General features: G+C 39.8%; 2 protein-coding genes across 8 annotated transcripts in view; both read right to left on the bottom strand.

Moving 5' to 3' along the window:
• Positions 1-56: 56 nt before the first annotated feature.
• On the bottom strand, positions 57-2,954 carry tmem258 (transmembrane protein 258). The gene is made up of 4 exons (XM_054777383.1): positions 2,812-2,954; positions 2,456-2,565; positions 252-380; positions 57-180 (listed from the first exon to the last, which is right to left on the bottom strand). Exons 1-3 carry the CDS (start codon positions 2,812-2,814, stop codon positions 254-256), a joined length of 240 nt encoding a protein of 79 aa, XP_054633358.1. The 5' UTR covers positions 2,815-2,954; the 3' UTR covers positions 57-180; positions 252-253.
• Positions 2,955-3,641: 687 nt separating this feature from the next.
• myrf (myelin regulatory factor) overlaps positions 3,642-25,132 on the bottom strand; it is a 29,064-nt gene continuing 7,573 nt past the window's right edge. For 2 of the 7 annotated variants that reach the window (XM_054777375.1, XM_054777381.1), the window contains exons 2-27: positions 19,637-19,727; positions 19,211-19,492; positions 18,885-18,946; positions 15,545-15,767; positions 15,364-15,464; positions 15,064-15,178; positions 13,822-14,017; positions 13,653-13,738; positions 13,351-13,461; positions 13,170-13,275; positions 12,471-12,671; positions 12,187-12,295; positions 11,950-12,059; positions 11,250-11,410; positions 11,084-11,156; positions 10,904-10,986; positions 10,151-10,219; positions 9,968-10,051; positions 9,765-9,832; positions 9,600-9,674; positions 9,270-9,494; positions 9,029-9,122; positions 8,833-8,895; positions 6,979-7,084; positions 6,793-6,867; positions 3,643-6,048 (exon numbers count right to left, since the gene is read on the bottom strand). In XM_054777375.1, coding sequence (XP_054633350.1) covers positions 5,968-6,048; positions 6,793-6,867; positions 6,979-7,084; positions 8,833-8,895; positions 9,029-9,122; positions 9,270-9,494; positions 9,600-9,674; positions 9,765-9,832; positions 9,968-10,051; positions 10,151-10,219; positions 10,904-10,986; positions 11,084-11,156; positions 11,250-11,410; positions 11,950-12,059; positions 12,187-12,295; positions 12,471-12,671; positions 13,170-13,275; positions 13,351-13,461; positions 13,653-13,738; positions 13,822-14,017; positions 15,064-15,178; positions 15,364-15,464; positions 15,545-15,767; positions 18,885-18,946; positions 19,211-19,492; positions 19,637-19,727 — 3,050 coding nt within the window. In that variant the 3' untranslated portion in view covers positions 3,643-5,967. Of the gene's footprint in view, positions 6,049-6,792; positions 6,868-6,978; positions 7,085-8,832; positions 8,896-9,028; positions 9,123-9,269; positions 9,495-9,599; positions 9,675-9,764; positions 9,833-9,967; positions 10,052-10,150; positions 10,220-10,903; positions 10,987-11,083; positions 11,157-11,249; positions 11,411-11,949; positions 12,060-12,186; positions 12,296-12,470; positions 12,672-13,169; positions 13,276-13,350; positions 13,462-13,652; positions 13,739-13,821; positions 14,018-15,063; positions 15,179-15,363; positions 15,465-15,544; positions 15,768-18,884; positions 18,947-19,210; positions 19,493-19,636; positions 19,728-25,132 lie in introns of all 7 variants that reach the window. The other 5 variants (XM_054777379.1, XM_054777377.1, XM_054777378.1 and 2 more) reach the window with 5 other exon arrangements.

The following is a 25,132-nucleotide window of genomic DNA, read 5'->3' as shown; positions in this document are numbered from 1 at the left end:
TAATTAATGGATTCATGTGAGCATTGAATCTACCATCCTGAACAAGTGAAAACAAGTTCTACAAACCCTTCTTTTATTGTGAAAACAATTCAAAATGTTGTCAGTGCATCCAATCATGCTCAAAAGCCAGTTATGTGTATGTCTGTCCCACTGGAATGCGTCATCTTTAAAGTCAGCTACCTGAAATGACATCAGAAGCAATTTAGCTGCAACCAAACCTGAAAATAATCCATTCCTAATAAGACACACACCTTCATACATAGATGCCAACCCAGAGAAGCAAGAAGAGCACACCGAAGCCCATAAAAAGCGAAGCCACCAGGGAGATGAGCAACTCCTTGTAGACGTCTCTGGTGTATTTGGTTGAAGTTACCTCATAGCTGATGAAGTGTCAAGGTTGAACTCATTTCAAACATACAACCCTAACTATAGTTCCCACCAGGGATGCTCCGGTCATTGGCCACGATCAGTATCGGCCGATTTCCGTGAAAAAGCATGTGATCAGCATACGGTGATTAAATGCCTTTCAACGCCCATCACAAAAGCCGTTCACTTGTGGCTCGTACTATTGCAACCTGCAGCAATCTCTGCATGGAGTGTACTGTCTTGCCTTAATGTCTTGGGTAGCATCCTCCTCCCACTTTCATTCACACTGCGCAGGCGTGCTATAACCAAAACAAACATGTCTGCCATGTGGAACTTACCTGCCACCAACAAATGCCACGATAAATATCTCGCGCTAAAGAGCTTTGATACAGCATTTGAAGAACAAACACTTAATGGAGTATGGCAAGTTTGAGGTTCACGGTGTGATCAAACAGCACCTAACGCGGTCAAAACGCTGGATAACACGCGCTCATATGTGCGTGACAGTCAGAAGGATAAGCAAATCGTCCGAAAAATAATTGAATTGACACTAGCTGAGTACTCTCTCACTTGGAGCCCACCTACAGTACGTACTACCTGAAAGCCCGACTACTAGTGTACTCTCACATCCAGTCTCCTTAAAAATATCTCTCATCCTATTAAGTTTCACAAGTGATAAATGTTCTATTGAAAACTTGAAAAAGTCAGTAAAATGTGTTTTTGTCTTAGGTAATTTTATGGTTCCTTTTTTCATATATCACATAGCCAGTAGCAGGGGTGCAGTCAGGAATTCTGGGCCCCATGGAGAAAAAAAAAATTGGTTAGGGGTTATTTCTCAGGCTATTTTGATTTTGCTAAGCAATTGAGAAGTTTGCTAGCATATATAGACATTTAAGGATGTCGAGGACATAATATTCCCCAACAATGGTTGCATATTATTTGAAGTGCCTCGACTATCTATCCATCTTTTTCTGCTTATCAGGTGGGTCACGGGGGCAGCAGCCTAATGAGCTTCACACGTGGGAAGCCAAGTCACCTCTAGTCCATTCATTTTGAGTAGAACCTGCACGACATGATGATTATTGCGAGCCCTGCCAAGCGACACGCAAAATTAGTGTGTTTAATTGAATATTTTCCTCCATGTTTACCAGTGAGAGTACTGAATAGCATTAAAATTCAATGGTCGGTCAATTAAACTCCTGCTCACTGGTTCTTGTCTGGGCGTCAGCGATGAAAAGTTGAACATTTTTCAACTCTTTGGGATCGCGTTGCAAGCCAGCGTGTGCACGATGACATGAACAAGCAGGAATTTCACGTGTTTCGCATGGCAGGACGGAGACTCACGATAGTCGTCATTGAATATCAATAGACTAGAGGCGATGTCGCCTCCCGTGTGCGGAGCCCATAAAAAAAAAAAAAAAAAATTTTTAAAAGACGAGAAACCAAGGCTTTTCTCAAATCATTCAGGTGAGACGTTAAGAGTTCAACTTTAACTTAAAGGATGAGAGAGGACATTTTGAAATGAAGTAATAAAAAAGGTCAATGTGTAGCAGTACCCGCAGCAAGCAAAAAGCTTTTCACTTTTATTCTTTTAGTTGAAACCACTGACACACATCAACCAGTGCCATAGTTCCTGTAAATCTTACTTAAAATTTCTGACTATTTGTGGTAATGTTGGGTGAAGGTATTTTTCTGCTCACAGAAAGGTCCATAAAAAAAAGGTGTGCTTCGATGAGTGGTCACCAAGCTTTTTGAGCCCTAGATCCCCGGTCTCGGCCTCTTGGTCTGCCTGTTTGGTCCGGCACTGCATTCACACTTACGTAAACAAACAGTACTAGCAGAGAAAACGGAGTAGACTTCGTATTAACCTGAACAAACATGTCAAGAGTGAACGCACCATTAGACAATGGAATTAACCGAATATACTGTACAGTTTAAATACTGTATATAGTACATATTCTTGCAGACATTTTACTGGCCTTTGAAGAGTTTAGCAAGACAATCAATGTCCAGTATGATCTTTTCTGTCGCACTTACCCCATGTACATGACCACATACAGTATATTAATCAAGTGTTCTGTAAGGATACACGAAGAACCAGGCAGTGAAGAACATGCCGATGGCCAACAGGACCACTGTGAGGTGGGGGAACACAGCCGGGTTCACCGGGCTGGTGTATCTTGTCATCGCCTCAAGTTCCTGCAGCAAACACACCACAGGTATGTTGTAATTTGCACTATATGCATGTGCACGTGCATTTTGTATCATTCGACCAGTTTGTGTTCACTCTTCATTGAGTTGTAATGCATGTAACACGACAGCCTATGTCACTATGCTAGCTAATGAGCATCTCTTTTCTCAACAAATGACAGATATACAGTAACTGTATGGTGTAAATTAGGCAATTAAAACACAATTTTTAAGATTTAAAAGCAGAAATCGTACCATTTCGAATGAAGCGAAGCTGCTGCCTCCCTCGTCTAAGATAGTAAGGCCACGTACTGCCTAGCTCTTCCGGGTTTAAGTGACGTAAGACGACTGATAACGTAGTATATACCCTCAGTTTAAGCTTTCAGGTCTGTCTGAATCCCGATTGAGTAAGCAAGTAAGTAAGCAGTAAGTATATAGTTTTCGCTAACAAAAAAGACCAAAACATTACATTTGAGACTAACACACACAGAAACGCCTTTATTATCCACTGAACGTCAAAGACATCTCATGCTAGATGTAATGTCAGCGAGCTGGTTTTATAATACCTGTGAGGCATTTGGCAGGGCAAAAAATAAATTTCATTTGCTGTCATCTGCTGGCAAAAAGGAAGAAGCGCATCCTTCTTGTACCACACTTATTTATTTAATGACTTATTTATTTGCTTTTACAGTATTACAACATATTCTTGACACAAAGCTCTGGAAGTGTGACGACAAAGTGGACTCCAAATTAAATGTTGTGAAATTCAAGCTTTAGTGGTATGGTATTTTTACTTCACATTTAGAAATGAACAGAATGTTTTCATACTTCATCCACTTTTTATGAATAGCTAAATTGGACAATTGTTAATATATTATTGATACAAAAGCACAAACTATAAAAACAACAGGATAAAAATGAGCATCAGTTTTAAACACGATGCTGCCACACAATTATGTAATTGTATGTACAGTAATACACTTCTACCAGACGATGTGAAGCAGTTGGACAGAGTAGAAGGGGGGTTCATACTCGTATATATACAGTACATATATGCGTATATATATATATATATATATATATATATATATATATATATATATATATATATATATATACAGTACAAATATGTATAAATATGTACTATAATGTATGTGTGTGTGTATAAGTATATGTGTATGTATACACATATACATATACAGTGTGAAAAGTGCGGCAGTGGTTCAATTTATGTTAGTAGGTGCCTTATAAATAAATAAGCAAGAATACTACACAGCCTGTATGTAACAGTTATAGTAAAGCAGCTTTGAGTCTTATTATGATACTGTATATACACTTTTTCTGATGGCTGTTTTTCCTATGTAATCTTGAATTTGTGAGACATATGGGAAACAAAAGTACAACTGAGAACAAGAGAAGAAATCAAAAAACTAACAGTATATTCAACATTACATCACATACTGTATATTAAAATCATGACATGACTGCATATTATTTATTATAGCATCAAAGGATAAATCTGGGATAAATCAGTGTTGTTATTCACGAGTCTGGAGTGAGAAATGAAACTCTCTTGCAGCTTTATGATTAATTACTTTAAAAAGTGAGTTTCAAGGTGAAGCAATGGATAATCTGGGAGCAAATGATTGGAAAAGCAACTTTCTTTCTCACCTTACCAGCATAAGCAAAATACAGTGTAAGCTATTCCAGTGTTCTCTTGAAATATTGTCAGTGTTGGACATAATGCATTATATTCCCTCATGGGATTTCCAGTTATTACCTGTTTATTCATCCAGTCTTATTGCATGTAAATCTGAAGAAATGCGCATGACTTGGACCCGCCACAAACTGTAGCTCCTTGGAGTATAGGAACATGCAGTAATGCATTTGTAATAGGGATGCTCTGATGGATCGGCCACCGATAAGTGTCGGACAGTTTCCGTAAAAAGTCGCGCGGTCGGCCGATAATGCCTTTGAACGCCGATTACCAAAGCCAATCATCTGTGGCTAGTACTATTGTAGTTTGCAGTAATCCCTGCATGCAGTGCAGTGTCTTGTCCTGACTAACGTCTTGGGCAGCGTCCTCACCCACTTTTCTTCACAATGCGCAGGCGTGCCAAAACAAAAACAATCATGTCTGCTGTGTGGAACTCAACTGCCAACACATTGTAGGATAACTATCTGGTGAGACGTTAAAAAGCTTTAATTTAATACACCGTTTGAAAAACAAACGCTTGACAGAGCATGGTTAGTTTTCGAGGTGGCTTATGGTGTGATCATCAGTCAAACGGCAGCTAAAGCAGCCATGCGGACAACACTCACCCGTATGTGTGTTACAGTCACAAGGCTAAGCAAATAACTCCAAAAATAATTGAATTCACCGGACGAGATGACCAGCCTTTCTCAGCGGTGGAAGACACCGGGTTTGCCGAGTACTCTCTCATTTTCCTGGAAGTCCTGCTAGAGCTTCACCAATGTACTCTCACACCCAAAGTCTCCTTAAAGAAGGCGTCTCATCCTCTGTAAATTTCACGAGTGATATGTTTTCTTGTAAAAGTACATAAGATATGTTTTTGTCTAAATTAATTAATTAATTAATTAATTAATTTTGATGGTTCTTTTTTTCATATGATATAGCCAGTAGCAGTGGTGCAGCATTCTGGGTCCCATGAAAAAAAATCACGTTGGCCCCCTCCCCTTTTATTAATTAATTACGAAATGTATTAGTAATTACCTATATTTTGGGGCCCCTGGCAGTCAAGGGAGCTTGTAATTGTCCTGACTTTTCCCATTTAAACGGCACCCCCGGCCAACAGCACTCATCATAAATAAATTGAAAAATGTATAATTAATCCATGTGATCGATATCGGCCGACTTCAGTCCTGGATGATCGGAAGCGGCGGCATAAAACCGTGATCGGAGCATCCCTAATTTGTAAGTGTGTGGATGTTTAGCCTGGATATTGTCATTAAGATGGAACTAAATTTCCATATCCGTATGTGCAGTATTGCCACAAAGTGTTGCAGTAGAGGCCAAGAAAGTACCAGTGTGGACTACTGAGGTACATGCAACAGTGAATTAGACTCCAGTGTATGATTGGGTTCATGGTTTTCAATGACAGTAGATTGTAATATGATGGGCCTATTTTTTCATCAGTAATGTCAAGTCACAAACATTATTTCACAATGGCATTCAACTGTGACGCAACACAGTTTACAGTGATCAAAAAATGTTCAGTGACAAACAGTGTGGACCACAGCAAAAAGAGATGTCTTAAAGATAGCATATAGTTTGACATGACTTACTTTGAAAATAATGTATAACAATGACACATAATGCACATGAAAATGCACATCAACCCAAAAGGAGAGGATGTGGCGTGCTGTAAAGGCACGGGGGGGGCACTCCTCTCACATGCAGCTGCTTGCGATGACAAAGTTGTAGTCTGAGAAGGAGGATGTTTCTTCATCAGTGGTGCAACTCATTTCATTCTGTCGGCGTGGTAAAAAATACAATTAAAGAAACACACTTCTTGCTTCACTTTTGATGTGTTGTCAAATAAAAATCCCTTAAAATTGTGATGTGATCAATTACAGTAAGTCAAGTGCCAGTAGAAGAAAAAGGACTAAAATGCCTTAACACATAACAGTATATCATAGCAATCAGAATTGAACCACGTGTATTTCAACCATCCTGTACAGCAGTGATCCCCAGCCATTTGGTACCGGGCCGCATAGAAATAAAAAATAATTTCCATGATGTTTTATTTTGAAAAGGGGCCGGATTCTCTCTGTTACATCCGTTTCACTTGACGCATGTCCATTGTGCGTGTGCTAACTTTCTCTCGCCCCACAGATAGACTACTACTGTATTTTTACCATTTTCCTTTCACCTCATATTTGGTGTCAAATGCTGATACTATGTGGGAATGCATAAAGGTAAGTTTTGATGACTTATTGAGTGCTAATGTGCACATCTGTCTCAAGTTAATTCATGCTAGCACACTGGCTTTTAGCACACACGTCAAACGGATAAGATAAATTAGATCGCTTTACTTGGGTTTTATAAGACAGCCCTTACCAATTGCATACGCTTTAATTACATACTATCATTATTATGAACTTCTGCATTTTCAATAAAAATATTGAAAGGTGATACCTATTTCTACCGAGAGATAACCATACATTTTTTCCATTGCAGTATCAGAATTCAAAGCTCAAGTTAAGAGTACTTACAGAGGAGGAGACACGGAAGTGATAGGTGATGTCCTGGAAGGACAGCAGAGGCAATGACCACAGGTGATCAGTCCCCTTGAAGAAGGATGTCAATGGAAAGTGAAAAAGAAAAATAATATGCAGATCACAATTCTAATTGCAGAAGACAAAGAAGTTGAATGAAAATGTGTTGATTTTATGTTGTACCTTTGTTGACGTTCTTTGTCCACCATACAGTTCTGTTTCGGTGTGATTTGGACATAGACGTCCTTTGGTGGCTCTACATTGTTGAACCCACACACTGTCTGTGGACCTGGAATCATGAAACTGGCATTTATATGTCCTTGCACATGCACATGTAATTCATATTTGTCCCAGTAGTTAACAATGGTATTTTTGTTTGTGGATAACTGTTGTGAATTCAAAGGTACTCACAATTCATATTGAACTAACTCCTTAACAATCAGTGCCTCGTTGTTGTTGCAATGCATGCTAGTTTACATGATATACAGTTTCTTTGTCAGCGTCCCTACAAAGACACCCTTTCAGTTAGTGGCAGCTGACGACTGACTCAGTATTAGCCACGTATCTTCTCTGGTTTTATACTGCATCAAATAAAATGTAGAAATTTGCCAATGAAGAACACTTGACTTCACATTTATGGTTCACAGACGAAGAGAATGTGGACGAGACCCAGGAACCAGGTAGAATTTGAGAGATACTGGTCATGTTGAATGACATGAGGAAGGAGAACTCTCAAGTTCGCAAGGAGATTAATGACATGAGGAAGGAGAGCTCTGTAAATAGCAAGGAGCTAAACAACAAAATAAATAAAAAGCATGATAACTTGAAATCCTTCATGCAACACATTACGGAATCGAGAAATGAAGATGCATCACTTCGTAAACAAATCGATGGGCTGAAATAACTTTTCCCAGCGAGGTCCACGTACATAAAATCAAAATTCTTGTCATTTTTTTCATCACTCTGTGACTTCCCATAATATAATATTCCCATAATATTTTGACTTTATTCTCGTAACATCACAACTTTTTCCCAACCTAATTTTTCAGAAATGACAATTTTATTTTTTGTTTTGTTACTAATATTTTATCTCCATACTTTTGTTACTAATATTTTACATATTTATTTAGTTATTGCAGAAATTATTGTGAAAATTGCATTTTTTCCTTGATAGTATGACATTAAGCTCATAAAATCCATCCATCCATCCATTTTCTATACCGCTTCTCCTCGTTAGGGTTGCGGGGGCATGCTGGAGCCTATCCCAGCTGACTTCAGGCGACAGGCGGGATACACCATAGACTGGTCGCCAACCACCTCATAAAATTTTTTGTCTTAATGTTAAAATTGTTTATTGACTTCATTGTGATATTTGTACTTTATTCTTGTAAAATTACTGCTATTTTTCCATTTTGCTGGTTGTATTTGTGAGTTTTCTTGTTTAATTGCATTTTTAAAATGTGCAGAAGGCCGCAAGCCACGGGCCGCAAGTGATCCCCAGTCCACATTTTGGAAAATGATGAAAAGGATCGCATTATATCCCAAATCATGTGCAGAATTTATGATTCTCTGTGCGCATGAACAATGAGACTCTGACGTACACAGGACGTGAACAATATGTAAATGACAAAATGTACGAAAGTGAATTATTATTAATTATTAATATTATTATTATTAATATTATTAAGTCTAAACATGTGAGAGATGTGGTGTGAATAAATGATCAGTGATGGCCACGGGGAAGGGTTAGGATTAAATAAACTCTGCTTTTTCCTATTTATTTCAGACATGTTGAATTGTGCAAATGTAACCATGTGATGGTCCCTAATGCAACTTGTTAAGCATGTCTCAAACCATACCTACCATACCACGCATACTGTATTCATCATATTGTTTTCTGTCTACAGAAAAAACAGTACATATATGCAGATAATTCTAGTTAACAAGCTAGCGACCGACCTATTTAAGCTGATATTTTTACGATAAAGGTCATTTCTATCAGACAACAGATGCTTGGAGATTTGTTGACATACTCACATCATGTGCAAAGTAAGTTGCGAGAGCGAGGAATTTGTGTTTCCCTGGAGAGATATTGTGTAGCTAGAGGCAACACAGAAAAAAAGTATTATTACTACACAAGACCTCCATTCAAACTCTCAAACCACAAAATAAATAATACGTATAATAACAGTTAATACTAACAAAAACTGTAAAATTAGTTGCATGTATGCACCTGCAACTCTTGGGGGGTTTGCAATGTTGTGTTGTGATTTCTTGGTCTGTCTCCACAATATGAAGACGAGTCAGAGATGGAGTAGATCTTCCGCCTGCAAAAGGTGAGCAAAGCTGCATTGAGAGTGTCCGCACTTGCAGCATTGTGATGTATAGCTTTGTTTACGCAGGCAAACACACAAATTACTTTGTTTGCTTGCTGGGCTTGTGACTACCGTGATACAGTATGCATGTGAATTTACCCTTTAAATATAGACTACGCTGTCTGCGTGGTGTCGGCTGCTGACCACCAGGGAGACGATTGGGTGTTTCTGCTCCATCCAGGTCTGCCGACGCAGGCCGTTTGGACTTGGCAAAGTACAGCGGAGCTGACGTGTGACTGAGGCGGTTTCTGTTGCGTCCATCCTTGTCCATTATTCTGGACTTGGCCTTCTTATTAATGGTGCCTGGTGTGGGAACCAGGTTATCTGGAGCAATCTCAACGTTAGCAAACTCATATGGAATTGAGGGTGTATCTAATGTTGTGACTAGTGTGGGTTTATGGTAAAATATTCAATATTTGGCTTGCTTACCTGCTGTAGATTGGTTGTTATTTAATGTCAAAATGGTAGATGATTGGTTATTCAAGGTTGTGGTTGAGCAGCAAGCTGTCAATGACACCATTTAAGTATTTAAATTACAGTAGTAAGTATTCCCAAAGCAAAAAATATACATGGTTATTTTTACATATTGTTTACCTGGTGCAGGAGTTGTGGGCAGTGGAGAAAATGGACTCTTGTGTGAGGATCCCAGCGCAGCTATGGACCTGCACCAATCACATTATATGATAAACCAAATTTGGGTTTATCATAACAACAGTTTGACATGTGACAATCAAAGATGTGATTAAAAAGAAAAACAGAAAGCCAAAGAAGTAGCAGGAAAGAGGCATGTGTCGTACCATGAACATGCAGATGGACAGAAAGTAACAGTGGCAGTGATCAAGGGCATCCAAGAGATGTAGAGACCACATGGGTAAACAAAGCTACAGCACACAGGCACAGGTCATACAGTACAGAGAAAAACGATTAAAAAGAGAGGAGAATTTGCACTGGAAAGTTTGCTTCTCAGACTCAGGACATACCCATCTTTCTCTGTGACGTCTCCTCTATGATGAAGAGTCAGTACATAAAGAATGGACATGGAAATGACACTGTGGGAGGAGAAATGAAGTCATGAAAATGTTTTATGTTGCTGATTCTGATACCGATCATCCAGGACTGAAATTGGCAGATACCAATCACATGTATTAATTTATTTTTCAATTTATTTATGATGGGGGTTGTTGGGGGAAGGGAAAATGTCAGGACAAGTCCAAGGTCCCTTGACTGCCAGTGGGCCCAGAAATAGGTAATTACTATTAAAATGAGTTAATTAATTGATAAAGGGAGGGACAATGTGATTTAAAAAACAAAAGAGAATATAAATGTACTAATAAATAGGGATGATCCGATATGCTGCCGATTCCGATATCGATCATCCATGAGTGGCATCAGCCAATACTGGTACCTATCACATGGATTATGATCAATTTTTCAATTTATTAATGATGAGTGCTATTGGCCAGGGGTGCTGTATATGGAGGGGAAAAGTCAGGACAATTCCACAAAAAACAGGTCATTACTCATAAAATGAGTAATTAATTAAGTAGAAAATGAATGAATGAATGAAAACTAGACTCATGTAGTGTAAGCCAATAACAGCACACATAATAACATAAAACAAAGAACAAAACAATGGTGGTATTGCTAAAAAAAAATGTCCAAACTGCACATAGAGAAACATAAACACATACATATTGTAGATAATAGCGGGGCCTACATTGCATTAGTCTAACCTGAAAGTCATGACAATGACGAGGGCCAGAATGGTCCCCTGCATGAACCTCTGACTGATACAGCCTTGGTCTGGAAGTGAGCTCTGTGACAGGACACATAGACGCATAAACATGCTGCTGTTCGCCCTGCTGTATATTGTTCGTATGGCATACAATACATTAGTTCACATCACAGCAGACCTTGCTCCCAGGTTTGACTGTCTTCTTCTTGAGTGGTCCACTTCCTGTCCTGCTAAAATAACTTCCTGCCTGGCTGCAGAGATAAAGACAACACGTGACGGCTAAAATGTTGTATTCTTAAACAATTAAAAATAAAAACCCCTGCATGCAACAATTATGCCCTTACCTGACAGTGCCTCCGCTCACGGTGCTTTTCATGCTGTCAAGGCGACGCAGCTTGGCCAGCTTGCGGCTCCAGCGCTCCAGTTCGTCAATTCGAGTCTCCAGGTTGTCTGTCAGCTTGCACAGCTCCTTCACCGCTCCCACATTCTCCATGAAGATACGCTCCTTCAGTGAGCATGTAGAATATTATTAGAATATTTTAATTCTTTAAAATCATCAGCGTTTATGGGTGTTTGCCTATGCTCGGTTACACTGTGTAGCGTCTCTGAGATGTTGATGGATCAATGCATTAATTACAATACACAATTCACCCAAATATACGACACACATTTTATTTAATAGCTGTTTTTGGCCAAATATTTTTAAGACAAGATCAAAGACAAAATGAATCTTTTTTTTAAAATATTTTTTTCAATAACAGTGAAATAACAATTGCAATAAAACAGCAGTGACTCTGCTTTATGGATGGCCATTATCTTAAAATTAACATCATAACTCCTCCTCTGTTGTTTGCTAACTTGTCCAATCTTTTAGACACTTTTTCCCGCGGGTCTCTGTTTGGTGCCACGTGCTGGTTTGCATATACAAATCTCTAGATCCCAAATATAAGGCGACTCGTCTTTTTCAGACTTGATTCAAACACCATCTTATATTTGGGGCAGTACGATAATAGTATAAAAATAAAAATGATTGCTGTTGACTACCTTGTTAACAACTAAAAGGTTGGGAATGGTTTCACCGTTGGCGCACACCACATCTCCCCCCTCCTTGACTGCTTCAGGTAAGATTTGCTGGACCTCCTGAGCGATCACTCCTGTAGAACAGGGTGACATAACGTCAAACACACATCTCCAACATGGATGAACACAAAACAGATATTAGGACAGTAAAAGTGATAGAAAGAAAGTGACAAGATGAGATCAGTTACAAATGTCTGTTACCGGTCTCTGCGGTGTTCTCTATGCCGACGGTGGCGGCAAACTCAGGCTTATATTGATAATGGACGAGCCTCATCTGAGAAATCCGTTTCAAATTGTCTGTGGTGTCCACCTACATGCACCACACAAATGAATGACACACAAGCAGATCAAAATCTGACCAAAACAGATGAAAATGACTGAATCAAGAATGAGGAGCGGCTATCATTTGAATGACATGATGACAAGCACTCGACACACACCTACAATATGTACACACACACACACACACACACACACATCCTGACCTCTTGCACATTCTCTTTGGCTCGGATGTCAGACGGATGCACCAGGGAGCCCATGACTTTGACGTTGCCATGGACAACGAGGGCCTCGTCGGGCCGGTCTGTGTTGACGCCAACTCTCCCGTGATGGTACACTGAGTCGGGTAATTGGCCTCGCTGCCACAGCACCTCGTTGTCACTTTCAAACTGGCCTGGGTTGGATGCCTGTGACCGCCAGACATGGAAGAAGTGCAAAGACGCTGTTGTTCAGTTTTTAAAATCAAAGTCAAAATATGCACAAAAGTATTGGGACACAGCTAACAATCCACATATTAACCAATCAGGACCTTAGTTCCCCTTGAATCAGAATTCTTATTTCCAAGACGATCAGGAAGATTCTATGCTTCAAACTTTGTGGGGGTAGTTTGGGGAAGAACCCCTTGTTCAAGAAATGCTGGAGTTGAACACAGAAGAACTTTACAGCCCTGACCTCAATCCCATCAAACACATTTGGGACGATCGCCATATTTTCTTATGGGTGTCCCAATACTTGTGTCCATATACACAATCATTCACTATATAATGCACTGAAATGTTGTATTAAAATTTGTTCATTTATTTGAGTAAGAGAGAAACTGTCAAAGGGAGAAAGACGTGCATAGAAAGATAGGAGAAAAGTGTCACATTCACAACAGATAAGATTGCTGTAGGAGGCAGACAGACATGGCTGGACGTTACCCTGACGATGATCCTCTCAGACACATGAGCAGCCACAGTGTAGCTCTGACTGTGGGACTGAGCGTGCAGCGCCACCACCAGCATGAAATACCTGCAAGGACAAAATGAGCAGCGTCACTTAGCATGAATGCAGAACTAAATTGTGATGTGTGCGCACTTCTTTCACCTCTGGTCAGGGTTTGGTTTGCCCTTCTTTCTCATGTTGTTTGCTGTGGTTTCACTAAAGTGGAGCCGCCCAACTGTGACCTTTGTGACCTGCTCTGGAGGCAACGTGACCCTGGAGGGAGAGGAAATTCATGAGGACATCATATTGGACCACATTATTTATTACCTCTGTCAAGGTTATGCATTGAATTTAATAGGGGCAGATATTTTTCCTAAGAATTTATTATGTCAACAACTTGTTGGAGGTCTGTGCTTTAAGTGCTCTTTTGGTTTCAGTGTCAATCCAAACAGTTCCTCACTCACAAAACTGGTTTGAAAGGTCTCTTGCTGCGATCCGACTGCGACTGCTCCACACTGATGGACTGGTTCATGGCCTCCACCTTGCAATCCAGAAAAACAACAACAACACACTAAATAAATATACTGTGGGGCCCCACTTGACAGGATAGCATCAATCACTACGGTCCCTCACTTTCACTCCGTTGAGTTTCAGATAGAAACAATCGATGGGCTGTAGGCCTTCACTTGTCTTGACATACTTGGGGTCACCCAGCATCCCTACGTACACTGTCACCTGGAAGTGGTTCTTCTTTTGGCATACAAATGCATCATCAGCCAAGGAGAAGTTGAAGCCTTTGTCAGCATCGACGCGGTAGGTTGGCATGGGGCTAAAGACAAGAGAAGGTGGCATTTAATGGAGACATATTGTATTATGACTTTTTAATTGCATGTACACACAAGCACTTGGGTCTCTGCAGTGCCTGCCCCACCATCAAGTGTGAAATTAACAACCAAGAACAAACCAGGTGCTCTGAACAGGACTATTTAGAGAACGTGTACGTGTGCTGTAATTCTTGATCCTTGGGGTAATTTTACCGAAGCACACAGTCAGAGACATGTTATTAAGACACATGGGGACTGTTTTCATTTTTAAAACTGTAGAATACAGTATGTCTCCTTTCAGGAAAATGCCAAAAACGCAGCATTATAGAGCTGGACACCGGACAGCCATTAATCTATTTTCAGTAATGTGACCATAGAAAAAAAACAAACCAGCGTCACTTGAGTCCGCCACAAATATTGTAAACCATTATTTCAGTGAGCATCTAAAGAATGAATGTGATGATAACCGTAGAACGGCAAGTGGAACTTATTGTGACGCAGGAAAGTGGTACACACATACTGTATCTGTCCTTTGCACTTATATGACCATTAAGAATGTTAAAATGTTCATTAAATACAAAAAAAAAGCGTGTGGTGACAGATTATTTCTATTTCCTTGATTTCTTATGCGGTAATTGTTTTGAAAAGTGAACGAGTCCAGCGCACCATAAGGTTCCACTGTAATGTCAATCCCTAAAATACGTCTTTTCCCTCGTGTTGACGTTTACTATTGAAAGGTCTGGTGAGATCATCCTTACTCATTACTCTGTGTTTCCAACATTGACTATGTACATCCACATTCATTTCTCCCTCCACCGCCCTCCTCCTCCTCACGTAGATTTTCATAGCCGAAACCCTGGACTTGATCACTCCCCCGCACGGCTCACCTCTGAGGAATTTATAAACCTCTGCAACCTTGCTATATCAATTCTGTGGTTGAATTATCTTCCCAAACAATTATCACTCCTTTCATTTTTAGCTCTCGGGGAACTGCCTTTAGTTCTTTCTGAGGTCTTAAAATAAAGATTTGCCAAAAACAAGTTCCACCCACAGCTCTTTGCAGTTTGCGTCATAAAGTGGTGTCCACTTGTTCTGCTGGTGAGGTTGCCACTTAATGCACTGATAGTTGGGGTCCAAGTAGCCACTGTCTGCATCCTGCATCAAGCCTGTAATAAACAATAAAATAAAAAAAAAATACAATTAAATACAATTAAAGTTAAAAGGTTTAAGCACAGATGCTAAAACCAGTAGACTGCTCACACTACTCTGTTTTATCTTCGTGCAGAGTTAAAAATTAAGAATGGGTGAGTGAATGGGTAGAGGTCAGGAAGACAAAAGGATGCCTGCCTACCTGGTTCTTGTTTGATGATACCTGTGAGGATTTGGGAATTGAGGGTGCTGTTGGGTGAGTCGGAGTGCTTCCTCTTTTTGGCCTGGTGAACAGGAATTCCACTGTCGAAGCAAATAGAAACACAAATGACATCCAATCATACAGCAAGGGAACAAAACGTCTTCTTTTCATGGTCACTCACTCCTGCCCCTGCGGATGCTGCAGTAGCTGGTGGAGCATCTGTGTCTGCTGCAGGTCTCCACCTGCACTTGTGGCTGGACCGATGGGATACTGTGAAATTAATGGCTCAGGCTTCAGGTACATGTCCCGGTGCATGCTGGGATAGTGCCCATGTGGTGGAAGGGGTGGCGTTGGTGTCATGTGACACATGTTTTCCGGTGTCATGGTCCTTATCATGTTGGGATCTAAAAGACACAAGTGCATGTTTGCATAGTCAAAAGAAATCACCTTTTCTCATCACAACAGTCACTTAATCTATTTCAGACAATTGAGTACTGTTTGCATAATTATTTTACATATTTTGTAGGGGGTGTAGAAATGAATCAATTAATTGATGTATTGATATATAATATATCCCAATAATATGATCCAACTACATCAACAGAGTCTCAGCAAGTCGTACCTCAAGTTGTTTGTATCCATTAAGTATCTATTAATCCAAATATTAACAGAAAAAAATGACTTGCTCTGTCCAGTACTCAGGTATTTATTTCACAAAACAAGTATACATTTTCAGTCCTTCAACTTAATCATATCTCTCTAGATGAGTTATAGCAAACCAGAACTATGGAAAGTCAAATTGAATTGTTAACTAATAATAATAGTTTTAGATATTATTTACATTTTTTTAAATCCAGTGGAACCACGGTTAGCGTACGCCCTGGTTAGCACGGTTTTCAGTTAACATAGAACATGTCCGCCACAATTTTGCCTCAGTTTGCAAACATTTTCCTGTAAGCGTACAATATGGCGCGTGTATGGAAGTGGTAATGGTGGTAGCCTGTGTCCAGCTGTGTCCTTACTGTATTTTTATCACAAAACGTCCTTGCTAATACATGGAAACAGGAACCAGAAGTCAGTACCGTTGCCCGTCTATGATATCATCAGCGATTGACTCTGTAGTTCTTTGCTAACTAACAAAGTTAAGTGGTGTGCAGTCAGCAATTCAAAGTAAATTGAATTGTAGTATTTGTTCCATTAAATTATATGAATTTCTATCCAACAGTCTATTATCTCCATTTTGTAGCGTTTTTCTTGGCTGTAGTGCTTCCAGTAGTGTAGGTGTACTGTATGTATCAATCTAATCTGTCCAGGGCCTTCAGAATCAGGTTCCAGGACATTCTGGCAAGATTGACAGGTTGTTGTCACATACACACTATTGGGGTTGTTGTTTTTCTTTTAGCCAATCAGTTGTGTTTTAGGACTAGGTGGATCAATCCCCGAATGAACATAGATACTTGGGGCATGAATGTTAGCGATGTATGCATCAGTCATCTCATAGCTGTGGTGATGTACAGTATGCCGACGTTGTGGGTGAGAGGTGTGTTTCAAACTTCCTTGGGGTCGTCAGGTGGGCACCCTCCTTCATTGGTGTTTCGATGATAGGTCCACAGAGGATGAGATGGTGAGAAACTGACTTGGGTTCAACCGCTGCCCTGCCGGACCGGGTGGTTGCACAATTTCTCCTCTTTCCCCCCAACACCACCTCTTTGGGGGGAGGTTCTCAGCAAAGTATTATCGAGAATCTAAAGTCGGAATTTCCAAAGATGTCAAGATATAATCTGCCTGACTTTGTTATCGCAGCTGTGGAGATGTATGGCAACATCAGGGTTTCAAACTTCATTGGGGTCGTCAGGTGAGCACCCTCCTTCATAGGTGTTATACCTCTGACTCGACTTCCGATTCACCTCAAAGCCAGTCATTGTCATCGTATAGAGCAATTGCCTCGCTAATGGTGTCCGTGTTGATCTTGCTGCCACACTGTCTTTTCCCAACAACACGTCTTCAGTGAAGGTAAGGTAAGTAATTAATTGTTCATTTATCCCTTTTATTCATCAATTATATGTCTTTATATGCATTTACAATTGTTTTCTGCAAAACTATAATTGTGAAACTATAAAAATGTTTTGTGTTAACATTTTTGGCTTTGTAGAACAGATGAATTGGATTTACGTTATTTATTCGGTTCGAGTACGTCTCAGTTAGAGCCAGACCACTGGAGTGGAGTAATGATGCTAACCAAGGTTCCACTGTATATATTTTCGTTAAAAAATGTTGTGATACATGATTCTAATATATGGATTTTTTCTTTGCTGACTCAGTGTCAACATAGTACTTTTTTATCCACACCTGTGAGCAAGGCCTGCAATAGCGTTTGCCCGGAAATAGTGGCGCACTGACTTTTGTTACTGATATTATGACACATTGTTTTTTCTAATCACTTTGAAACAATAGCATCTTCATACTGTGAGGAATCACTTAAAATAAAGCTTTGGAAGTTTCTGCTTCTTCTTCTGGCTTAATCAATGACAGATGGAGTGTCTAGTATTGTAAATATTGATTTAGTTGCACGTGAATTGGATTTTTGTCTTCGTCCTTAAGCTCTGTTGAATACAGTAAAGTGATGAGTAACATAAGTATTGATTTCAGTGTGAACCTCAGTGTTATCCTGTGTGAAAATCATCTACATTTCCGATTATTATATGCATTCTTGCCATGCCTTCCTACTGCGATATAAAAAATAGGAGATAAACTATGTTACTTTTATAGATGCTGTAGTTTTAGTCATCATTATTAATTTTAATTTAATCTTATAAAGTCATGGAAAAATTAGTCACTGACCCGAAGCTACCAGAAGTTATGTACAGTCATGGAAAAAATGATTAGACCATCCTTTTTTCTTCAGTTTATTGATCCATTTTAATGCCTGGTACAACTAAAGGTACATTTGTTTGGACAAATATAATGATGATAACAAATATAGCTCATAAGAGTGTAATTTAAGAGCTGATATCTAGAAACTTCCATGGTTTTCTTGATAATAACCAAAATCACTTAAGTTCCTACATGAATAGCTCTAGCATTGTACTGCCAAACAATTCAACTCTTATGAGCTATTTTTGTATAAGGTAGCTTTAGTTGTATCAGGCATTAAAATGAAGAAGAAACTGAAGAAACAAGGGTGGTCTAATCATTTTTTGCATGACTGTATCGTGATTATAATCCCTCAAGGGGAAATTCAGTGTATGTTCTGCTGTAAATATTGAGTTGTACCCCACACACGCGGGCATGCAAGGTGTGATGTAAGTCATTAATAGTTATATCGGTACAGCGTCACTGCACTTTCTATATGCATTACATTACGTACAAAGCGTTCATCATTCCTTCTCCTGGCAAAACAAGCATAGCTACCATGCATGCTGATCTCTTATAGTATGAAAGTATGCATTTGTGTACTTTCTGCTAATTCTGACTAGTTTCTGTTTTGAAACTGGCCATTAAAGATGATTGCGATGACTCACCATTCACCTGCTGAGGAGAGTACGGCTCTGAGCTTGAGTCTGGGGGAGACTCGGGTAAAGTTCTAAAGAAAAAAAAAACAGACATATTCTAGACCAGCAAGCTTTAGTTGGGCATAATGTGCATGCTGATTGTCAGAAGTGGATGTTCAGTTTTTTATATAAGTTTGTGGGTTCTTTTTGGTGGACTGATCTGCAAATCTGTTATTTGTATAAATGAATCTTATGCATAAATGACTACAGTAGTAAGGCAAAGTCCTGCATCTTTACCTTGACTTTTGTCTGAACAAATGTCTGCTTTTGACTCCATTCATCTACAGTGTGCTCACCCGGGGACGTAGTGGCCTCTGTGCTCAGGCTTGACGTGAGCCTGTTGCTGGTGGTGCTGGTGCTGGTGCTGCTGCTGACCCAGGCAGGGGTAGCTGTGTCGGAGGCTCAGGGATGGACCTGGAGGGTACGCGTTTGGACAGTTAAGGGGCCCAGGCAGAGGGGCTCCCTGGCGAAGGGGAATAGGAGGGCTCACTCCACACACCAACCCCCCTGAGGAAGACCCTCCTGCTTGGGGAGATGAGTAATTTGGTCCTGGGGTGCTGTGGACCTCTGAGAAGCAGCTGGGAGACCGAAGAGAAGAAAAAAAAAGGGGGGTTGGGGATTAGCCTTATCAGAAAAAAACAAATTCCTTTGTAACAACATGATCTGCATCGGCAGTGTGTGTTGTTTTGACGTTGCTGGGTTGGTGTGTAGTCTCTACTGACATGTCAGTGCTATCGTCCTCCTTGCTGATGTACTCTTCCAGGATACTGGTGTCGATGTTGGCTGGCTCCAGAGAACTGGTAATATCATGACCTGGGATAAAGGGGGAGGGGGTCAGACAGGGAAGACAGAGAGCATCTGGCAATTAATAACGGTCCACGCACACTCTAGTTTCGACATAATCTTACTGTATATCCTAATGAACCCAGTTCATTTTCCTGCAAATCACAAATCAATTGATTAGGTTGCATGTTGCATGTTTTTCAAAATAGATAAATATGTCAAAGGAAAGTGATGATTTGCATACTGGGAATGAAAAAGTTAAAGGTTACATGCATGACCAGTCAAACTTGCATCTGATCACTTAGACAACCTTTCCCAGATTTTTCCATAATTTAAGCAAACACTGCTACTACCACATGACTGCATTGTCATATATTTCTTATACAGTTTTTCACATTTACTTAGATATCTTATATCATAAAACATACATCGTGTCACTTAATAATTCTGTGCTCCCTCTTAGTTCAGGGCCTTTTTTTCACCCTTTGTGAGCCAAAGCCTCCCAAATCCTTAACACATGACGGCACTAAATCTTTAAAACAAGCTTATTCCTATATTTACACAAAGTGCACACAGAAACATCCAGGTATATGCTAAATATGAGAGTCAGAGTGATGATTTACGATGCTGTTTTCATTCTTTAAAACAGCAGCTGGGAGTTTAGCTTGATTGTGAGTGTATTCATGTGTGCATGTGTGCGTGTGTGTGTTTGTGTGTGTGTGTGTGTGTAGTGGAGGTTGAAGCAGAGGCTAAGGACCTGGTATACACTGGATGGGCAACAACCTAAATTCCAGTTTCCTTTTTCGTACACACACATTTTATGATAGATAAAGCATTTTCTTGGGAGGAGTTGCACGGAATTTGTGTGCTACCATCAGAAAAAATGCTGTTTATTCGTCATAATATCCTCCACAAATTCTGTTCTTCTTGTGTGAAGTAAAGATAAAAATGTCTTTTACCAACACTGCAATCATGTTTAAGTTAAAGTTAGGCTCAAACCAGACCACATGTATGTAACAAGATTAGAGACACTCTGCATTTTATAGTGCCACATCAATCTTCAGATTGCAACGTCTTCAGCAACCTTTAACATGTTTACGCTGTCGTCAGTGGATTGAAGCAGATGGTAAATGTCTCTTTCTAATGCGTGCCAGTGCAGCTGGAGAAAAGCAGGATGGTTCCCCCTGAAATAAGTTCCAGATGTGCACCCCACCCACAACAGCCGTAAATCTAAAGTGGCAGGCCTGATAACGAAATGCTGGCGGGAGAGGGGAGGCTGGATGGATGGATGGAGGGTGAGGATGAGAACGAGGGGCAAGGAAGTCAACATTCAAGTACGACATCCAAGGATGGAATGGTGAGAAATGAGAAACAAAGGACAACTGCAAAGAGGATGAAACGGGGCTTGAGTTGTCGCTATCTTTGGGTTTATGTGATGTTCAAGACCAAGCTCAAATCCAGAGTGGAAGAACTCAAGGAGAAGTGATTGACAAATGTCTCCAAAAGCTAATATTTAGCTCTTCTACGGTTGTCAAACATGTGACAAGGATGAAGATTAGAATTCATAAAAGTGCTTGCTTTCCTTAGACTATGCTCTGCAATTAGTCCATACGTATAACAAATATTAGATACAGTATATCAAAATTAATTCAATGCAAATCCATAGTGTTTATGCTGAACACTTTCTGCAGTGACCCACATAAATGAACTACTCTGAAACAAGCTATGTGTGCTAAATAGGACGTGCTTGTTGTGTTTTGTAACAACTATACATTATGCAACTACTGCAAATCTACTTATCTGAAGAAAAAAAAACTTGTTTGGTGTATATTTGTTCAAGCTGATGTCAGATGCAGACAGCTCTTATACTAGTGTCATACTTGTAAAAGGGAGAATAGTGTTTCTATTATTGCCATGGCAACCCGAGATCACATAAGTTAGTGGTCTGTAATATAGATGGACCAGCCAGGACACTTCTCATACTTTGAGTGAGACGCAGGGTGGACATCAGTCACATACCTGTAAACAGTAGACATTCACATTCACACCTATGGACAATTTAGTCACCAGTTAACCTAGCATGCATGTTTTTGGACTGTGAGGAAGCGGGAGTACCCGGAGAAGAGCCATGCACACATGGGGACAACATCCACACCTGGAGACCAACCTGGTTGTGAAACAAACGTGCTAACCAGATGCACCACCACGCTGCTGACACACAACAAACTACAGCAAAGAGTTGGAAGAAGGCCACAGTACAGTCCTTCCACATTGTTCGATTCTGCCCATTTCTTCAACAACTAATATTTGTTACAAGTAATACTTTGCTTGATGGACAATATTAATTCACTCCAATTAACTCCAATCATTCAATGTGCAAAGTTGAAAAGATGCAATGTATGCACAAGTTTGCCACTGCTCTGTGTTTACTCTCAGTCCAGCTGTGTCCAGCAAGAAACAGTGAAATTATTGTCAGACTCACTTTGATACAGACTGGTCTTTTCATAGAATGGAGGAGGGTGTGTGGATGTATATGCGGATGAATGTGTGTGTGTGTTATGACAGTTTTTCTAAGCGTGGCTGTTAATCTAAATTGGACACAAACAAAAAGAGTGTGTGTGTGTATATGATCCTAGACACACATTCTCGTTTTCCTTACTCTTTTGTACAGTATATGGTGGAACCTCTGCAGTCAAACACCTCTGAGGCCATTCGCAGTTCTATGAAAATTTCAGTGGAAAAAAAAAATCACATAACTTTGAATGGATGGATGACTTCATAGGAGACTTCAGCATACCACAAGAAAACTTCAGTTCAGCGTGAGATCAGCCACCATCATGGAATGGAGAATGTACCACCTTAGGGAAGAAGTGTCCAAAGTGTGGCCTGGGGGCCATTTTTGTCCCATAGCTCAATTTTTATTGACCCATGTTCCACTGGCCCCAACAGCAAGCATTATGAAAGCGGAGGATTAGGGCCACATTGAAAAAAGAAAAAGTTGAACTATTACACAAACAATAATAATGATTAAAATATATTTAACAGCTTAGCATAGCTTGACAAAAGAAAAGTGAATACATTTGTGGGGGTTATGTTCGCAAACGGCGAAAAACCACAAATAATTGAGAACATTTTTAAAACATGGCTCGCTCCTCCCCCCTCCAACACCTCCTGGCATCTTGATGTTGATGTTCTCCTCTGATTATGAACATTTTTAATAAAAGTGTATTAGAGTCAGCTCCAGAACCCTCCCCATCTCTCTTCAATTGCCATTGTTCGCTTGTGACAAAGTAACCTAACAAGCTACAATATGCTTCACACGCTTATTAAACAGTATTTTTAAATGATAAAATGTACAGGCACTCACTACTAATTAATGATAATGTAAGATGGAATGTGAGTCATGATCTAGCCGCTACAACCACACTTCTATTTGTTGTGCAACTACATCTCCCGCTAAAGCAGCAAACAGGCTGCTGGGTCATTCCAGCGAGCTGTCGAAGAAGGCCTTTCTCCAATCCGTGACTATATAATCCACATTGCTTTCCTGTTGTAATTCCAGTAACGACTTTCGATCATACGCTACACCAGTGGTTCTCAATTATTTTCTGTCATAAACGTTTTTGCGCGCCCCCCAATTTAACATACTATTGAGATACTGATCGTATCTATTGATTTATGTGTACTGTACATACTGAAACCAGCAAAATGCAACAAAATGGAGAGTAGGCAGACCTGTAGGCAGGTCTGCACAAGTATTGAGAGTTCTTCCTGCCTCTCACTATTTGAGAAGCACTGCACTGTATGAACTTGTGTCCGCCTCTTTGCAAGTTTTGAGGCCGGATTTCAAGAAAGTCGAGTGTAGACCCTAGCGCACACACAGGGTGCCAACATCTTGCAATGACGTCACGTCGTTACGTCAGTACATCATATGTGTCAGGTACACGTGTGCTGTATCGTATATATCTATCATGTATTTGTTAATTATTAAAAACTAATGGTGAATGAAATGTAGCCTATTTTTGGAGGAGTTAAAAAATTAAAGTTTTACCAAAAACCTGTGAATTTGTGAGGTTGCAAATGTTGAATCGCAAAAGTACGGGAACTCACTGGTCACTCTAATATCGAAGTGGGCCCGCATCCTACAATTTTTATGTATGTGGTCCTCATAGAAAAAGTTTGGACACCCCTGCCTTCCACTGAATTTTTTAATTGTGTTCATCCAATAAATGAAAATTGCTATATGTTTGCCATCAAATAAGTTTTTTTTTCAGACACTTGATGTGTTGATACTTTAAGACAACCTACAACAGACACATTCTATTTCTATTTCACACACAAAGCCAGTGTATACTCTTACTAGAATTCCACAGTGAAGCTCAGCAAACTAAAGCATTCTCTATCACAGGGGTGCCCATTACGTCGATCGCGAGCTGCCGGTAGGTCACCAAGGTAGTTTGGGTCGATCATGTAAACATCAATTTGTAGTTGTCATATGACATCAGTCAGCTGACATTAAGCTCCCCTACTGATTCGCTTTTACTCCCCCGCGGCGTTTCAAGCTACACACGAAGATGCAACTTTCATCTTTATTATTCTGATTATGGATAAACTAACTCAGCGGTAAGATGTCTATATCTATAACGAAAGTTATCTGTTCACTTGTAGCGACTAGTTGTGTAGAAAAAAAAGTGCATTTCTTGATGGCTTTGCTTCGCGTCACGAACTCCACTACAGAAATCAGTGTTTTCTACACTTCTGCTTCTTAAACTATTATTTCATGATGAAACTACTTTGATTACCTGTAAACTTTGAAAATGTGAACGTGAAATACTCGTCATTAATATTTAGAATAGTATTTCAATGTTTACCAGTTAGATCTTATGGTAAGTGGTAAATGGTAAATGGTCTTTCACTTGAATAGCGCTTTTCCACCTCCAAGGCACTCAAAGCGCTTTGACACTGCTAGCACATTTACCTACTGATGGCGCAGCATCAGGAGCAACTGGGGGTTCAGTATCTTGCCCAAGGACACTTCGAGACGATCACGGGATCCATATATTAGATATGTAATATGCTGTATATGTTGTGTATGTATATTTGTATATGTTTAATACAAAGAGGTAGATTATTTTGACTTGTAATTTGCATGCTGAAAAAGTCTGTGCACCCCATGTATAACGTACATAAATACACACTCATATTTTTAAAAATAAATATAGTAAATATATAGAGTTTCTATATTTATAGTAAGAGGTAGATCGTTGGGACTTGGTCATTTTAAAAGTAGCTTGCAGGCGGAAAAAGCACCCCTGCTCTATCACATCAATTAGCTATTTACAAGTGTTTGTCAAATACAAATACAGTTAGAATTAAAGATACAGGAACCCAATTAGGTCCCCCAAAATACAATCTACAATGAAGTAGTTAATTAC

This window comes from Dunckerocampus dactyliophorus, chromosome 5 (assembly GCF_027744805.1).
Source record: "Dunckerocampus dactyliophorus isolate RoL2022-P2 chromosome 5, RoL_Ddac_1.1, whole genome shotgun sequence".
Taxonomy (NCBI): Eukaryota; Metazoa; Chordata; class Actinopteri; order Syngnathiformes; family Syngnathidae; genus Dunckerocampus; species Dunckerocampus dactyliophorus.
This window is presented reverse-complemented; position numbering and strand designations above follow the sequence as displayed.